This window comes from Rutilus rutilus, assembly GCF_951802725.1.
Source record: "Rutilus rutilus genome assembly, chromosome: 6".
NCBI lineage: Eukaryota > Metazoa > Chordata > Actinopteri > Cypriniformes > Leuciscidae > Rutilus > Rutilus rutilus.
In genome coordinates, this window is record NC_140214.1 from 30,093,440 (window position 1) to 30,113,427 (window position 19,988).

General features: G+C 38.2%; 1 protein-coding gene across 1 annotated transcript in view; it reads right to left on the reverse strand.

Annotated features, from left to right (window-relative positions):
* Window positions 1-8,539: 8,539 nt before the first annotated feature.
* Window positions 8,540-19,988, reverse strand: part of ephb3a (eph receptor B3a) — a 35,364-nt gene continuing 23,915 nt past the window's right edge. The window contains exons 12-16 of the mRNA XM_084411296.1: window positions 19,177-19,424; window positions 15,734-15,949; window positions 13,830-13,979; window positions 12,545-12,738; window positions 8,540-9,830 (exon numbers count right to left, since the gene is read on the reverse strand). Coding sequence (XP_084267422.1) covers window positions 9,722-9,830; window positions 12,545-12,738; window positions 13,830-13,979; window positions 15,734-15,949; window positions 19,177-19,424 — 917 coding nt within the window. The 3' untranslated portion in view covers window positions 8,540-9,721. The remainder of the gene's footprint in view (window positions 9,831-12,544; window positions 12,739-13,829; window positions 13,980-15,733; window positions 15,950-19,176; window positions 19,425-19,988) is intronic.

Consider the following 19,988-nt stretch of genomic DNA (forward strand, 5'->3'; position numbering starts at 1 on the left):
AGGAAGTTTATATCCTACATTCAGCTCTGGATTACTATGAAGTTTTGAGGGCTTTTTGTCCGCAAAATGATAAATACCTTCTTTGAGGAGTATCTTAACTTTAGCGATGCAAGCCATGCATGTTTTCTCTCATTGCCACAAAATGCAATGCATATGACGCCTCCTTTTTTGGGTGCGCTGGTGCTTCAAAACAAGTATTTTCCAGGAATTCCTTGAAGTATTGCAGTGGTTGCAAATACAGCACAGCTCGACCCTGAGCTAATTTTATTCTTAGTAGTATTGGAAAAGTTTTCGATTAATTAATTCAGTCGCTCTTTTTACCTAGTATTAAGTTCCTATAAAGACCGGAATAGGACAACAGTTCAACGGAAGTTAGACTCCATCATGACATTGGTTGCTCAGGAAAAAAGTGGATAATTTGGTTTTTATGCTTATGCTAGGGTATGCGTAAAGTGCAAGCAGCCCAATATTTCTAACCATGCATGCTATGTGCATACTCACACATGCGCCTTGAATTTTTTTGCACTAATTTGTTTGTCCACAAAGTGTCAACACTAGCCTGGACCGTTGTTTCACAGTCGAAAAAGAAACAGAACAACAAAATACTGGAGAAATACACGTTGACAAGCATTCAATAGACCTCAGTGACAAGTTCCTGTGTGAGAGGATTAAGAGATGTATATAACTAAGATATTTTTTTTTTCTAATAACTTCTGGAGAGAAATAACGCATACACTGGACAAGGATAAAACTGTCTAGTTTGCATGTGTTGATCACATGTGTTCACACTAGATATTTAGAGTTTGGTTTTTCAAACACATAATCTTTCAACTGCTCGAAAAACTGAATTATAGTTTTTGTATAAGGCCACAGGGAGCACTCCCTACAGGAAGTCTCATGGAGTCCTATGGAGAACAAGACATGCGATTAACAAAACAACAACAACATTAAAAATAGTTATTTGACCAAATATTTATTCACATGCTTATTAGAGTATCATATCATTAGAGCCTTGTCTTCAGTGAAATCAAAAGTAGACAATCCCAGAATGCATTGCAACAAACTTAAAAGTAATGTTATTCAACGTTTTACAATATTGTATGTATTTTCTGCTTATGAGGGAATCACAACATTAGCTTAACAACATGCTAATGTCAAAATCTATTAAAATCACTAACCGAGCGCTGTTTTTGTGGCTGTCTCTGTAAGGTGTTCTAAATGAGTCACTTACGAGGTTCAGTGGCATTTAGAAGACTGTCTATAAGGGCAGCTCACAATGTTTTGGAACAGAGCCTATATGGCAGCATCCATATATCAAGGTATACTGTATCATAGAGCATTCTTGCAACTGCCGGAAAACAAACTAAGGCAGGAGCGGATGCTATTTATATCTCCGCTGAAGGCGAGGATAGGAGCACAAATGGAAGGTGGGGGAGGGACAAGGGTCATTGGCATGACTTCATCGAAAGGGAGTATCTGGTCCATCTCTGTCTGGATGACTCAGGTGGCAAATGTCATTTCGCAGCTCGGATGGAGAGAATAAGGCACAAGCGAAATGAGGAGGAAAAATGCAGCCGGCGCAGGAGGAAAACTCAAAGGAATGTGGCATGGATTTTCTCAGGATTTTCCACGAGGGCCACTTTACTTTCTTAAAGTCGATACAAATTGAGCAGGGTGGTCTTTTCGGCTGGTCTCTTGAGACCTGGTGTGCCTATTAGGCCACCAAAAAAGACCCCACTGTGCTTTCCACAGGCCTATATCCTTACTGTATGTTGACGTCAGGGATAATGTATGAGCTTCCAGCTGGTTCTTTATTCCTGCTTCTCTTTGCTTCTCTTCTCTGATTTACAATCTGGCTTTTGCTGGCAGGAACACCATTGGGGGGTCCCGAACCTCCCCAATCCTATCGGCAAACAGAGGGACTCTAATCTGTGCTTTGTGCTTTCCAAAAATTCAACTCAGCTTTAGTGTGGTAAGAAAGTCTTTATCTGGCCCCTGAAAGCCCCTCTGCTAGCACTTTAAAGTCCACACTGAGGGATGTCGCCCTTCTAAGGTGAAAGTCACTCAGTCATTCAGCCGGACAGTGAAAGGCTGCAGCGCTTCACTAGGTGTTTAAGTCAAAGTGCCCTATAAATATAAATGACAGGCATTAAATGTGCCTTTAAAGCCTGGTCTCAGGTCAGCTCCCCCTGTGCCCCGAAGACTCAAACAGTGCAGGTTTAGGTGCGCTTGACGTTCACAGTAATAGTCTGAGAAGTGTTTGACGAAAGGTTGAGACATGCACAGGCTGTGCTTCAAAAAGAAGGTTGTGTAATGGAACGCTTCAAGTCAACATGAATCAAAATGGACCCTATTTACATTCTTCACACACATTCCTGGTCTTGTTGTGTGATTCTTCAGTGCACTCAATTCTAATAAAAAAATATATTTGTCTTTGTAATCTTTCATCAAACAACAGCTGATGTCATCAAGGCTGTGTGGGCAGGGTAATTAATGATAGCCAATAGCCTTTAGAATACTGTTCCTTCATTAATGAATAACTACACAGGAACAAATGAGTAATGCACTATTAACATTCTAGTAACTATTATTAACTAACAAGTTAAAACTCTGATTAACGAATTAGTAAGTAATAGCGCTCAGTTGAATGAGGTAGTTCACTATTAGCTAATCAGTAACTACTATTTTACATTCCTCACTGAAGACTACTAAAAACTACTATATGCAGGTTCATAATTAATATTAATAATGTATGATATAAGTAATGAATCAAGTGTTACTACATCTTTCTAAATGACCTACTAATAATTTGGATCAGTATTATAAAGTGAAAAGCTTGATAACTCCTTAATATTGACTGAAGTCATTGTATGCTTTTGAGGTTTTTGTAAGGTTTTGGATGGTAATGACTCAAGTGTTATTACATCTTTCTAAATGAACTACTAATTATTTGGATCCGTATTCTAAAGTGAAGATCATGGGAACACACTAGTAATGAGTGTTACCAAATCCATTGGAAGGAATTACTATTAGAAAAATCTCAAAAGCTTTGACTTCAGTCAATATTAGGTAGTTATCATGTTTTTCACTTTATAATACTGATCCAAATAATTAGTAGTTCATTTAGAAAGATGTACATGAATATAATTAACATGAATAATGCAAGATTAATTATGCATTATTCATGTTAATTATAATAGTTCTCAGTGGTGGAATGAAAAATAGTAGTTACTGATCAGCTAATAGTGAACTACCTCATTCAACTGAGCGCTTTTACGTACTAATTTGTTAATCAGAGTTTCTTGTTAGTTAATAATAGTTACTAGAACGTTAATAGTGTGTTACTCATTTGTTCCTGTGTAGTTATTCATTAATGAAGGAACAGTATTCTGAAGTGTTACCAGCTATTTTATATAGTGTTATGTTACCTAGAACTGTTAAACAAAGACAGAAAACGGACAGAAGACTGGGAATGGGAATGGGAATGGGAACTAGAGTCTTAGGTGCTGGCGTTTCCAGTGCTGTCAAAATAAACGTCCTGACAATATCAAAATTCCAAACCTTTTTGGCTAATGCCAATAATTAAAAATTGCCAAATGTTGGCTGATATATCGGTCGACCACTTAACTTGACTTTCAGGTTCCACATCCCAAAGAAAATGCTTCTTCAAACACTCCCATTTAGTGTCTCCAATTCACCTGTCCTGCATGTCTTTGAATTTTAGGAAATCCCCATGCCAACAGGAAAAACATATAGATACCCCACACAGAAAGGCCAACTGGCTCAACCGGGACTCTAATCAGAGACATCTCAGTGCCACCTACAATTGACTATAATCTCACATTCAGGTCTGATTGTATATAAGTTTCCATTTTTACAATCCAATAAATGTCACCATGGATATATAATCTAGTCCCTCCCTACATTGCAAATGCTATTTCATGTTGTCTTAAATATTTTCAGCTCTGTCTAGAGGCTTGTTGGGCAGCTATAAACATGCCATTCAAATTCAGTTTCATTGCCATCACTAGGTTGTCATTTTTGTTACCCACATAAATTGATGCAATACTTCCGTGTTCATTCTTAGTTTTAACAAGGGACACTGTATTCACCTTTACATGGGTGGCAGATAACAACCATGTAATTCTTGTGTGTGGTTTTTAAATAAACAAGTTCATATCTACACCTCCGCCTGTTCCGACACCTCTTGTCATGTAGACGCTGGATAAACACTTGTGAAGGAGCATGAATGTCAGTAGATGGTGTGATGGTGTCACAGTGTTGCTCCCGCGTGTATGTGGGAGGAAATCAATGGGGCAAAACGGTCTCTAAGCAAGATCATCTAATCCATGAAGAGAGATGCGATGCTACAGAAAATTACACAGCGCCACTGAAGCAGTGCACAGAATGGTAATTTGCAGTATTTGCTAGGGTAAAAAACATCACTGTTATTATTGCACATACATTTATAGGCATATTATAACCCCCTAACCCTAAGTATTAAACTTTGTTGTGTAACTCATTCCACACTATTTGTGGAAAAGACATGAATTTTTTTAAGCGATTCTAAATAATTTTCGCCTGCAGATGAAATAATGTCTGAAAAAATCTTTTAGACCTAAATTGAAGGAGAGACCCAAGCCATATTCAGAGACTTAGAATATCATAGAGACCACTTAGCAACCATCCAGACAAGCCTAGCAACCAATTCTCAATAGTATATCAACGACTCAAAACACCTTAGCAACTGCATAGCAGTGCTTTAGCATCATGGCAGCTTGTTTTGCACAGAAAGCACCACTCCCATTTTCTTCCGAAAATTGAAAAATCAACTTGTCACCAGTGTAAAACCCACGTAAATTGAAAGAGGTCAGCACATCCTCCTACATCTGTAGTGAGACCGTACTGCGAGCTGTTTTCCGTCCGGTATACGCCAAGTCTGCCATGTCCATCTAATTGGAATTTCGAGCCTGAGTCGACAGTCAAGAAGCACGTCTTGACAGCTTCCACTTACACACGCGCCAAGAGAACGTTAGTTATACGTTCGATGCAACTTCTGCAGCATGCAGTGATGTGTCTCTGACAACCCCCCGAGTCTTCAGCGCAGTTACACTCCACCATTCACTCTCTTTTGCTATCTTTCTCTCAAACAACACAGATGCTAACACACTCTCAGCCCGTCTGTCTGAATCTTCCTTTCCCCCGCACAAACTTGCACGCTTGCTCTGTTCTAAAACTATGGTGGCAGCATTCTAAGGCATCATGGATATGCTCCTGATGTGAAGACTGTTCCAAACCTTAATTCCAGTCTTAATTATGCTGCATCATTAGATTTCTAATTTTGGCCAAATTCTAAAGCAGCAGAGAAAGTATTCCCAGAATGCTCTTCAGCAAGGGTGGTGATTAATAAATCCAATATGAAGTAAGAAAATGCAGATTATAAATAAACTTGTTTCAGCAAATACGAAAAGTATTTATTAAAATACTTCAGAGTAATTTAAGGTTATACGGAGCCCTGCAGAAAAAAAAGTAGAGAATTAATTCCCACAATTTGTTAATTCGTGGCCATCTTTTTGATTTTAATTAAATAATGGCCACAGTTTACTAATTTGTTCTCTCGTTTAAGTTAACTGAGGCTACATCTAAAGTAATCCGGATACATTTGAAAATAACGTTTTTGTTTCAAAGCACTCTCCATCCACAATAACGTCAGAAAGCATTTAAATCATCTTACTGCACATACATAAAATGTAATAAAAAACTGTGTTTTCATAAATATCCAGATTAATCTCCCAAGGGTAGCATGTACAGAGTGAACAGCAACGGTCCTAGTACTGAGCCTTGCGGTACTCCATACTGAACTTGTGATCGATATGACATCTCTTCATTTACTGCTACAAGCTGATAACGGTCAGATAAGAATAATTTGAACAATGCTAATGCAATTCCACTAATGCCAACATAATTTTTGAGTCTATAAAAAAAAAAAAAATTAGTGGTTGATAGTGTCAAAAGCAGTACTAAGATCCAGTAACACTAATAGAGATGATCGGATAGTAAGAGCAAATAATTTGTAACTCTAATGAGAGCAGTCTCAGTACTATGATACGGTTTAAATCCTGACTGGAAATCCCAGCAGAGACCATTTCTTTCTAAAAAAGGAACATAGTTGTGAGGATAAACCGATTAAACGTAACCTAAATGAAATTAACAAAATTTAAGCAAGGAATCAAATTAGTAGGTTACAACCATTTAACGAAAACAAGAAAGCGAATTAGTACAGCTGGCTACAGTTTTCCTAAAACAAGGGAACAAATTTATAAGTTGTGGTAATGAATTTCTGCATTATTATACTTATTAGCTTAGCAACATGCTAACATGAAACCATTAAAACCAATGGCAAGTCGAGTCCTGCAGTGTTGCTGCCTATGTAGAGCGTTCTGTAACAGTCACTTATGGGGTTCCATGTCCGTGAGGATGCTTAGCTTAGCAACATGCTAACATGAACCATTGAAATAAATGGCGTGTATCCCATTCAAAATGCTGTTTGTAGAGCATACATGTAGAGTTGCTACCTACAAGCATTTTGTAAGGGTTAATTGTGAGGTTATGACTTTCAGAGTGTTTAGCTTAACAACATGCTAACATGTAACCATTGAAATCAGGGGCAAATCGAGCTCTACTACTGTGTGGAATACTGTTTGTTTAAATTTTGTTCATTGTTGTCTGCAATGATCACTCATGAGCTTCCATGACCGTCAGGAAGACGATTAAGGTAGCTGCTTATGTAGGCAGTAGACATTGAGGCGGCTCACTAGGTTTTGGAACAAAGCTACTGTATTTCCACCGCCCACGCTAACACTCTCCCTTCCTCTTTCACAGATACACACAAATAAACACAAACACACAACCTCCCACACACAAAACCCTCCACCATCTTAATGAGAGTTCACGCATTGTGATTATTACTGCACTTTTGGCCCAAACAATTCCTCTCTCTTGATGAGGCAGCAGCAAAGGCAGATACGCGGATCTCAACCTTTGGGCGAATAACTCCGCCAGTAAAAGAGCCTGATGTGCAACCAATTCTGCTGCCAAGCTGTTCTCTCCGATCTGCAGGCTTGCACAGAGCGGCCGGCGTAATTGGAAAGATCAAACGTGCTTTTGTGCATCGTGGGGAATGCGGAGCTTTGCCGCGGAGGGAGATCTGACTTGGGAAATCAGGGAGATACACAAGAGATAGAGAAGCTCTGATCATGCTGACAAACTGCCTTCCAAGTCTGCTCGTAAAGAAATAAGTGCTGGCGATTCGGGGGGATTATACTTTATCAGGCGAACTTGTGGATAATTGGATGTTGGACATCAATTCGCACATGGAATGGCATTATGTTGGCAGTGTTAAGGCATCTTCAATGAAATTAGACTGTCAAAATAAAACTGACTCATAATTAAAAGTAGCTAAACTACAGTCAAGCTACTCTTGAAAAAGTATCAAAAAGTAGACTATTAGAGTAGATAAACAATATAAATTACATATAAGAAATCCTGTTCAAATGTTGAATACCAATTGCAATATTAATGAAACCCTACTAATAATATATTATATTAACAGTTATTAACAATATTAATAATACACAAATAAATAAATACATAAACTAAAGGTAGGGTAGACAATTTGTTTAATAAACACGCTTTGTTATACTGGTTGAAACTCTCTTCACACCCTGATAGCAATCAATAATAGAACTGGTCTAAATTTTAAAACATGTACATAGATCTTCTGTGGAAGTCTCAGGACCAAAAAATGTTCGTCCAGTTATTGCATTCAGTCCGAATTCAGTTACCGTAATTACGAGATGGCAACCCGCAATGTTCTTCCTGGAGCTGTTCATGGCCTCAGACATGTATTTGTGCGTTTCTACTTTCTATGTCAAGACTATCAACGCCAAAATGAATCTGCAGCAGTCAGGTGGTACAACTAGAGCTCTGTAAGTTGTTTACGTTCATTATTATTGTAATGGTGTGTGCTTTGAGACATGGGTTAATTTAACTTCTTCTTTCGTCTCGTAACGCTTTGCAGAATCTGCTGTGCACGTTCATGTGTTTTGGAGGAGTGGCTTTGGAGAGGCTCTGAAGGGAGGGTGGGATCTTATGCTTTCAAAGCTAGCTTGCTATTGCTAGCCTGTCCAAAATAGCCTACCCTACCTTTAATTAATAAATAATAAAATTGATGGATAGTAAAATAATTCATTATATAGCTAAAATCCTCTGTGCAGGGAGTCATTCGACTGGATACATTTCAATGAACCGCCTGAACAAAAGTGAACTTGACTTCCTATGCTTCGTATGAGAGAGGTGATATTTTAAGGGAAATTGTCATTTGATTATTGTCAATTAATGCATGTGCAATAGAGTGTGAAACAAAACCCAGCAATGTAGCATTTTGTTGCACTAAACAATGAATTTAGTAAATTGGAACATTTCATGTAGGTGTCATGGGTCTCATAAATTAACCGTTATAATCATGTTGATGACTCTTCAGTTCTTATGAGGCATTTATTTACACAGTTATGCATATTTGAACAGACTGAATTAAAATAAGTGGAATATTCATCAAACAACAGCTCTCGAGTCGACCTGTTGTCATCTCCCCTCTCAGATAGGTTTGAGTTTTGAATATGGCATGCATGTAAAGCTGTAGAGCTCGACCGGCTCACTCAAGCACACATGAGCATACTGTACACCCACACACACACACACAAACACACATACATACGGATCACAATTCCCCTTCTCTCACCAGCAGAGGAAACGGGAATTCACAGTCCGAAGTCCTCCACGTAGAGCAATTTCTCAAGAGCGTGTCATGGAAGACAAAATACAACGGAGGTAAATAAAACACCTGTCTTGAATCGTAACAATCCACTTCTTTAAAGTCAGCTTTGCGCTTAAAGGACTTTCCATTCTTTGAACATTTCCTCGTCTCTTTCTGAAAGTTACAGTTTGAGTCCATCCTGCCCAGTTTGAAACTTTCACTCTCTTTTCCTTTCTTCAATATGAAGAAAAGATCAGAAGAAACAAGTCTTTGAGGGAAATAGAGCGGCAAAATACCCTCAAGCCAACATCGAACAGTCCCGGCTTACATTTAATACATATTTTAAACATTATTACAGTTAGCTTATAATTCTCAAGTCCGTCTCATCGTTTGTGGCCTCGGCAAATGAGAGGAAGAATGGAAGGGATTTGAGTTAAGGAAGAGAGTGATCTTTTTTTCTTTTTTTTTTGCCATTAGAGAAACACATGCACACATGCAAACTGAACCTGAGAAGTAGAAATGTCGCCAATTTAATCCATGTAATGAAAAGTCTGTGTAAACACGAGAAAGTCATGACAAAGGGAGGGAAAGAACAAAGACGATTGCCTGAGGCGCCATCATACAGAATTCCAATTAACATGTGCTGTGTTTTCCCAGCACTCTCCAGGTGCTCCATACACAGGCTGATACACTTTTCCATTGGACACGCTGTAGTTTTCCACAGGCTCCTTGGGAGAGGTGCGACACTGTCCCAAATTGTATACAGGTTTTCCATTGGCTCTTCAAGCAATAGTCGGTTCCAGTAATTTTCCATGGGCTTTATGGATTGTCCCAGTCAGGTTTGCTCTTCAAATGGGATTTTGATGCTAGCCTGGAGGCTCAGCAGGTGTTTTTTTTTTTAATCAGTCAAACCCTTATGGGAAGAGTTTGGCTCATTTGTTGTTTCATGTCTTGTGCATCTTCTATACTCTTCCTTTGGTGGCCCGGCAGGGTCCCGCCAATTCGACAGAGATCACTATAGAGAGGGAAAAACAAAGCAAAAATCAGCTAATGCAGGAAACATTGACAACTATGTACATTTCATTTTAAATACATTACAATCAAATTCAAATTTCAATTCTGTTTGCAATTTCAGTTCAAATTTAGGAATTGAATTGGAATTTCCATTCTCAACTTAATTCCAGATGGAGTGGAAAAAGAGCTACATAAAAATTCTTCGAAATGTCCAGTTCCAGCTAAAAACATTGCTGTGGTTGCTTGATTTGAAGGTGTCCTTGTCAAAGTGTTATTACACAAATAAGTACTGGGTTATATTACTGTAATCACTATAAGGTTTATGGTTATTTCAATTGCTTGTATGTATGCCTAATTTAATGTTATTAGAATAGTAAGTACCAAGTACTATAAAATAAAGCGTTACCATGACACCATGTAGGTTTGGAACAACATGAGAGTAAACAATGACAGTATTTTCATTTTGGGTTAAAGTATTCCTTAAATTTCCAATAAAAGAAGACCAAAATGTGTATGCTCTCATTCAAACGAGGATAGTAATCACGCACAGAGACACACAGCTGTCTCTGGAGATTGGATCATGACATGTCAACAGCCCGGCCAGCGCTGCTCGTGCATACAGATGCAAACATAAATGAATCATACGCAGGCCATCAGCATGCGGCGTCACGAGGAGGCACACGCACACACACTCGACCGCTGGACACGAGGCTCCACTGCCGGCACATTAAAAAGCTCATTAGCCGACTAATTAAAGTCATTGCTCTCTTTTAGCATCTCCTCCATCTCCCTTATTAAGCTCTGTTCGCCACCTCCGCTAGCCTAGTCTGAACTGAACCAGCTTCCCCAGTGAGCAGACACAGCAGCCAGCGAAGAGGAAAGGGCACTGCACTGTGTGTAAGTCAGCCGTTACTCTGTTCCCAAAACGGCGCGGTTCACAGCGATTTAGGCTAAAGCGGCGCATTCACAAACGCAAGTCAAATGAGCGTGCTGATTTTGACTAAGACTCAGCAGTGTTATAGATTGCATTTATTTGCTGGATAATTTATGTGGTTGAAACTGCTTATTGTGAAGAGTTGGGTGGGGGGTGGGGGGGAGCCCTATACGGTAAATAATGATTTGCATTGTGAGGCGCGGGGAGGGGTTAGCTTATGGGGATAGCTATTGCTGCACATATTCAGTTTAAAAATGCAGCTTGTGCTTTACCCGCAGGGAAGAGAGATCTCTTTTTAATATCTCAATTATTTCTCCTAGACTGCAATGAGATGGAATGGAGAGCAAAGTCTCCTGCTTCTCAGATGTATCTCGCTAGTAATTTCACATCTTCTCACGTAGAGATCTCAGTAATGGCACAAATTGTGCTTAGATTTACTATGATCAATCAAACGGCAGAGATCGCAATATGAACGAACATGTCCCATTACCCTCACTGTATGTTACCGTTTCTATTCTGTCTGTTTCTGCAAGAAAAAAAATTATAAAAAGGTAATTGTGACTATATCTCACAATTGCAACTTTATTTAAAGTAAATGTCATTCTATCATCATGACAACTCTCTAAAGAGTTTATCATGGTTATGGATATGACAATGTTAATGTATTTGGTCTGGGTGGAATAGATCTGCTACGTTGCTACTGCTGTAGAGCAAGTACAGAGGCTTGCTACTGCCAATACACACACAAACATGCTGCTGTGGGCACAAATAGCATTTATGAAATTACCAGTAGCAGATCTATACAGGTGGAGCTGAGGGAGGTGGAGGGTTTCAGAGGAACTTTGAAAGCGCGCTGCAAACTTCTACAGCATCAACTATTTAAACGTTGAGCAGCAAGCTCATTGGCTGCAGATGCAACAGGAACCAATCAGCTTGTGCCATGTAGTAAATGACGTCTGCGTTCCCATCAGCCTCGCCAATTAGAGTTTCACGAGCTCACACTTACATCAATTAAACAGATTAAAGATTATGCGTATTTGGCGTGCTGTCCGGGGGGAGGGCTCCGAGCTCGGAATTTTTGCCCGAACCCAGAGTACCGAGAAACCAGAGTATTTTTCAAGCTCAAAATGTGACTTTGTTATGCCATTGTGACTAGTTCTTGAAATTTCAATTTTATATAGTGCAAAGTGACTATGTCAAACAATTCCGACTTGGAATTGACATTTTACATCTCACAATGTGACTTTGTCTCGCAGTTTGTCTTTTATTTCTTGTAATTTCAACTTTATCTCACAACTGCAACTGGTGCATGGCATTATAAAACTCACAATGTGATTGTCTTGCAATTGGCTTAATTGCGACTTTACGTCTCACAATGTGACTATATATTACAATTGCAATTTTTTTTTTTTTTTTTTTAGTGCCTACACCTCATACTTTAAAAAATATATATTTTAACCTTCATTTTTATAGTTACATTTTTTAGTTGTCAGAAACAAGCTTCCGCACAAACCTTCACTATGTATCTTGAGACATGAAAAATTAGCAATGCATTCTTCTCTAATCATTTTTTTAAATAACAGAATCACAATGTGGGGGTAAAATGCCGTGCTATCAATAGTATTCGGACAAAATGACGAATTAGCAGTAACGATGCACTCTTTCTCATTCGCTCTGCCAATTGTGATTTCACAAACTACATTTCAGCAGAAAGATCCGTCTTTTTCCTGTAAGTCAAAGCCAGAATTGACCCGTGTCCAATCTGGATGTTTTCTGCTCACCCTGAGTGTGTACTGGTAAGCACTTTGAGGCTCGCGGCGTTGCGGAGGAGCTTGTCAAGTGTGCTGACGATCTGTCCGAAGCGTGGCCTCATGTTCCGCTCCTTCACCCAGCACTCCAGCATGAGCTGGTGCAGCACTGCAGGGCAGTCCATGGGAGGAGGCAGCCTGTAGTCCTGCTCCACTGCGTTCATTACCTACAGCATCAACAGACAGAGCAGTTACACTGTCCTTCTGCATGAGGACAAACTCCGCAGTATATATGCAGAGTTTTATTAGGCATACAGTATGCCACTGGAATGTTACAACAGTTAAACCATAATAAAGACTAATAGGGTTGAAAAGCCTTCATAAGATCATCTCAGAATTGTGCTTGAGGGATAGACAAAACAACAAAAGCTATTGCACAGAATAGAGACAGTAAACAGTATAAGAAAAGAGGATAAAAAAACATGTATTTTAACAATATTATTAGTGTGAAAGGATGGACCTCATGAAACCGGTCGGGAAATTTCATATTTCGCCACAAAAACAAAATACTCATTAAAAAATGAAATACAATTAACTTTTATTATATTTATACAAACCATTCCCATTAGCGTAATGCAAAAAAATGAATTCTTATCTTATGCAAAATGTGAAATGTGTTTAGTATAGTTATAGTATATTTTGTCCTACCTTTTATTTGTGCTGATTTACATAAAACATTAATGTTACAGTATTTATTTTACTGTATAACAGTAATATATACTGTAACACAACTTGATTTTTACATTTAAATCAGCTTGAATATGAGAATCGCCATTGAGAATAATGGAGAATCCCCAAAAAACGTAAAAGCATAAAAACGTATTTCCCTCCTTAATTATTTAACTCGGCCAAAGGTATGTGCTTTTCAATAAATAAATTAATAATAATTAATCATAATAATAATAATAATAATAACATATATATTAGTGCTTTGCAATGATTTATCGCGATTAATCCCATCCAAAATAAAAGTTTGTGTTTACATAATATATGTGTGTGTACTGTGTATAATTATTTTGTATATATAAATACACACATATGCATATATATATTTAAGAAATATTTGCATGTATATATATATATATATTTATACATAATTTATATTTTATATTATACATACAAATATTTTATTTATAAATAACACACTTTTCTTAAAAATATACATGCATATGTGTGTATTTATATATACACATTTTTGACAAGATATATATAATTTGACTTTAAACGTGAGATTAATGACATTAAAAAGTTGACATACATCTTGATTGCTCATGTCCCAGTACGGCCGCTCCCCGAAGGACATGACCTCCCACATCACAATGCCGTAGCTCCACACATCACTGGCAGAGGTGAACTTCCTAAAGGCGATCGCCTCGGGAGCGGTCCAGCGGATTGGGATTTTCCCCCCCTACATGATAACACACATGCACACAGAGAAGCCATTAAATCCAAACACAGACTTTAAAAGCAATGACATGGCTGGAGTCTTCAGCTGCCTAATTAGAGCGAAGACTCGGGCCAAACTCACAGCTTTCTCCCCACAGGGCACCATCGCTGGGTTCATTAATCTAAGATGAAAACCAGTAAAAATAAGATGGCAGCGTTCTAAATTTAAACACAACGGTTTGATCTGTCCATGAAACAGACAACGTGAACAGGGAAGCTAATCAATACACTAATCCAAGCCAATTACGAGCTAAACTAGCATGCTAGCACTAAATCTTCACTTCTACTAATACAAGCATGCCCAGAAATGACACAAATGTTTACTCAACATTTGTAGCCGAAAGATTCTAAAAATAAACTGAAAGGAATTTTAAGGGATTCTAGACATTCAATTCCCTTATCTGTCGCCTATCATGTCGGACACATTGAACAAGCCGTACTGTACTGACTACTTCCATATGTTTCCAACAGACAGAGATAGAGACAGGCTTCTTCCACATATCAAGTATGCCATCTGTACTCCCGATTCTGATGGTCAAGGCTGTTCTTATCAATTGTTAATGCACACTGTATCTGTGAAGCGCAGATATCGCTTACATTTCTGTCTGGCACCTGGATAAAATGTTCTCTGAAGTCCCTCAAAGCTAACAGACATGGACTAAAATCCACAACAATTATTTTGCAGGGTCTTTTAGGTTAATATGCTAACAAAAAATACCAAACAGTATACCATACTAACATGGTTTTTGGACGTTTATAAAGTGCATAAACACCACAGCACATGTAAGCTATCCGACAGAAACCCAAAAGTAACCAGGTTAATCATTTAGTATTATTGTGTAACATGGTATTGAAAATTTATACCATGATGATAACCCAAATGCATGGCATCGTCATCTATGCTAACATAAAGTCATTGTGATTTTGCAAGTAAAACATGGTCCTGGATTAAAATATTTTGTTGATCCTGGAACAACATTCCTGTCTCAAAATGTAGTCCTAACCGTAACCATAAGTTTTCCCTAAAATCAGAGGGAAAAATATGGGAATAGCACCTAACCCTGGTTGTAAGTCTGAACTTGACTGTAAACTTGTCCCTAAAATCTGATTGGTTGATTGGAATGTTGTTCCAGAATGTTGTAAAAAAAAATCATATGATCAATAAGTCATGACAACATTAGTTTTTACATTGCTTTAACTCATCAAAATAAGTTAAGCAATTTTCTACTTTATTTGATAAGTTATACAAGATTCAAGTCAATTTAATCATCCAAGCAACTTCTTTCACAGTGAGGAACATGTTTTACTTGGTGAAATCACGTTCACAGCTAATGTCGTTGGAAACTATCATCTAGCAGTTTGTACTGACATATGAAGGAAATGGACCCTATTGATATCTCTCTGTTATGAAGAATTTTTAATGTCCTCCTTTTTTACTTAATAATTTACTTAACTTATGCAAATTATAAGTACCAGTTATGTGCTTTTTGTTTAAATGAAATGAAATACAATTATATAATTACTTAATTTATTATCAATAAAGGCAAGAGCTCTTTCCTTTAGCCATGTACTGACTACTAATTTGTACAGACAATACACTTTAAGATAAGCTACAATAATGGCTTAGTGGGGGATTGGAGGATTTGTTGGAACAAGGATATTTCATTATTGCCTTTATATTATTACATAAAAAGAGCAGACCTTATCTGAACTCACCAATGAGCTGGTGTAGGTGGGGTCCGATGAGTTATCATCTAAAAAGCGAGAGAGGCCAAAATCGGACACTTTGCACACCAGGTTGCTGTTGACGAGCACATTGCGGGCAGCCAGGTCACGATGGACGTAGTTCATGTCGGACAGATACTTCATGCCAGCCGCGATCCCCCTCAGCATGCCAACCAGCTGCGTTACGGTAAACCTGCCGTCGTTCAGCTGAGCGGGAAACGGTGCAATAAAAGAGGGAGAGTGACATTAACAGATGTAAACATGAAACCACCCCGGTTCTACTCGTTCTAATCAGCCTGACTTTGACAGTGCCGTCGGACTAATACACTTGCGGCATCGGGATGCCAATGCTATGAAGACAGAACTCCACAATAGCTAATCCTAATGGAACAATTTCCTTTGCAAAAGTGCTGAATACTTAAAAGCATAACTCAATTACAGACTTCACACAGAATATCAAAATCACATGTTTTCATTTTCATACTCTGAATAGAGAAAAACTGAAATGCTCTGCTGGGTCGCAGTCTGTTCTGATAGGATCACAGACAGCAGCAGAGATAAAACAGCGGGTAACCACTTTAATTTAGAGTCCAATTCTCACTATTAACTAGTTGCTTATTAGCTTGCATATTAGTACTTATAAAGCACATATTAATGCCTTATTCTGCATGATCATATTCTACATCCCTTAATCCTACCCAATAACAGGATTAACTAACTATTACTAATTATTAATGAGCAGTAATTAGGAGTTTGTCGAGGCAAAAATCATAGTTAATAGTTAATTAATAGTGAGAACACACTGCCTGGCCAAAAAAAAAAAAGTCTATGATTGGATAATTATTGCAGTTATTATGTTTCTAGCATGTTATATGTTTGGCAACAGATCTTATAAGCCTAATTGAAGTGTGTAGCTTTTCATTTCTTAAACAACCATGGAGGAAGACATGGCCATATTCCAGGATGACAATGTCAAGATTCATCAGGATCAAATTGGAAAAGAATGGTTGGGAGGGAGCATGAAGAATAATTTCACACAGGAATTGGTATCACTCATACCAGACCTTAAACTCATTGAAAGTCTTTGGGATGTGCTGGAGGAGACTTTACAGAGTGATGGACCCTTGCATTGCCAATACAAGATCTTGACCAAAAATTGACGCACCTCTTGATGGAAATAAAAGGTTGTGATGTTATTTCTATCAAGATGCGCATCAATTTTTGGTCAAGATCTTGGCCATGATGTGTTTTCCTAGGTTGCAAGTATACACTGTATACACATACTGTACATACTTTTGTACAAAGAATCATTGATCTTCGGATTTATGTCAGTATAAAAATGTACTTTAATTCTACAGTTCTTCTGCTGAAGACACCTCTGATGGGAAATTCTCAAGTCTACTGTTCACAAATAGCACATGGTTCATGTTAAGCCTCGAAGCAAAAGGACATCATCACGTCTGTAGCCAGTCTCGCTTGGTTTGGCTCCAATGACGATAAACATTCTGCTACAAGATTCTGATGTTGATGCTTTTTTATCTTCTTCTAAAGTTGAAGATGATTCATGCCAAAGCTTGTTCCTACGGATATTTTTAGAAGCGTGTTTGTGTGTTTGCGTGGAAATGAGTGTGCTTGTGTCCCTGGATGGGCTTTGTGTGAGTACAGGCTGTGCCGTAGGAAGATGCCGGGCTGGTTGGGTGCATGTGCTTTAAGTTCATCGGCTGGTGCTCAGACAGAGCGAGGCTATCCCTTCTCTGGGTGTCGAAACTCTCAGTGTTCTGCATTGACTGCATCATGGGTTGGGTAAGGTTCTGGAGTTCAAACAGTTTATCAAGTGTTTCTGTAGAAACTCAGCAGAGGGATTACATAAAGACGTTAGATTACTTTGGTATTTTTAAAGATTTTTTTTAAAAGCCAGATGTTGACACAAGTGAAGCAAGGTTCTGTCTAAAGAACCATGAATAAGTGTTTAATGCTAAGGAGTTATCAAATTCCCCTGTCAGCACGAAAAAAGTTATTACTGACAGTCTGGCCACAGATTCATGCAAGGGAAGTTTTGTAAAGTACAGTGATGTATTTCAGACTGAAGCAGAATATTCAATTGGACTTGATTTTATCCATCGGGAATTGATTGGACAAGTTATTAAAATTTGATGAAAGATTATGAAGCCAAACTTTTTTCTTACCACCAGGGGTGTGACTAGGCGAAGCCCCGAAGGTTTTCCAAAAGCTGCGTCTGTTCTTTCCAGCTTGTTTTTTTCTTTCTTTTTAAACGCTGAGTCTTTTTCTTTCATTCTTTTTAATGTATGCACTGCAGCAAATTTTTTTTATTGCAATGGAACTTGATTTAATATGCGATTGATGTATTTTAACACCCCATCTAGATCGCAAGCTAGCAATGCAACACGACTCAACAGATTCTTTCAATTTAATGGCAGTGCTTCAGTTCGTCACATTGCGTCACTAGCCGTATAAACAGGGTGCTTTACTATACTCATCAACATTCATTACATTATATCGATTTATATATATTTTCTATGTTTAGTTACAGCAAGAAAGTCTTAGCTAAGGTTGTATGTTTTATTGCACAGCACTGGCCACTTGCTTTTCAGGCAAAACTGACACAGTCATTCAAAATGCAATTTCCCGGTACAAGGTGTCACGGTTTGTTTTGGGTTTTGTTCATGTTTCATGTCTTTTATTTTGTAAATAGTCATAGTCATATTTCCTGTTTGCCATGCTGTCATTGGTTCATTGTCTTGATTGTTCACAGGTGTTCCTTGTTAGTCATTAGTCTCTCTGTGTGTGTGTGTACATACAGTATATATATATATATATATATATATATATATATATATATATATATATATATATATATATATATATACATACACACACACAGACTAAAGGGTTAAAATGAGCTGGAAAGGTTTATTTATTTATTTTATAATCAACATTATGTTTAGATTGCTTCTTTTATTAACTTTTATATTTAAATTTTTTTTTTGACTTACTATTGTTGTTACTATTACCAGTTAAAAATGAATATGTGATGTAATGAAATCATATTCTATATGTTTGCATTTGTTTTAATACACTTCTACTTATTAAAGCAGTATACATTTGATTGTGGACTTTATCAGCTCCAGAAGAGAGTGTGTTATGCATTACGATAAATAATGGTAGCAGTTTAAAAAATATATTTAATATATTTTTGTGAAATGTATCAGTGGGCAAATTTAACAGGGTTAGAAAAACGTTAAGCTTGATAACTTAGCCGGGCCATGCTAATGATGTCTAAAATGCCCATGGGCTCAGTTCCCGATGCTGAGGAATCTCGCACAATAAGACCGGGAATGTCTTTTAAAGTAAAGTAAATAAGTAAGGCTAATGCAGTAAAAATGGTTTTGCATCAAATATGATCTCAGTCTTACTCTAAGGAAGGAGTCGAGCGCTCCGTTCTCCATGAACTCTGTGACAATAAGCACGGGACAACTCCTAGTCAGAACTCCTTCCAAGTGGATGACGTTGGGATGGTCAAACTGGCCCATGATACTGGCCTCGCTAAGAAAGTCCCGTCTTTGGCGCTCCGTGTATCCTGCCTTCAGCGTCTTGATGGCCACGGTGGCTTCCTTTCTGCCAGGCTGTTTGAGTCGGCCTCGACACACCTCCCCGAACTCTCCTGAATGAATGGAGCAGAGAGGAAGAGGAGAGAGAGAGAGAGAGAGAGACAGGGAGTGGGGTGAGGGGCGTGAGGGAGAGGGAGGATTATTGGTTTGAGCTCAGGATAAAAAAAATCATTCGAGGGAAGAAATGATGTACTGCTGAAAGACCAAGGAAAGTGCAAGAGAGAGAGAGCGAGAGAGAAAGAAAGAGAGAGAGAGAGAAGAGCAGATGGCAACAGTTTAGAGTTTGAATAGGCAGGGGACGGATGGAGAGAGAGGGTGAGAGAGGAGTTTAGGGACGGGCTGTGGAGAGGGAGGAGAGAGGAGTTTAAGGGTTGTGGGAGTTTTGGGCCTGGACTCTGGATGTGAACGTTTGAGACGAGGTGGAGGGAAGTGATTCAGATCATAAAACATAAAACAAGCACAGGGATGGAAAAAAAAAGAAAGAAAAAGAAGAACATAGGTAAAGGCAGCAAGCAGCATGCATATGGTTAGTTATAGAATAAACTCTCTGTTATCTTCCATGAATTTGGTTCATTGTAAAAATGGTTAAAAGAGATTGTTCACCCAAAAATGTGAAT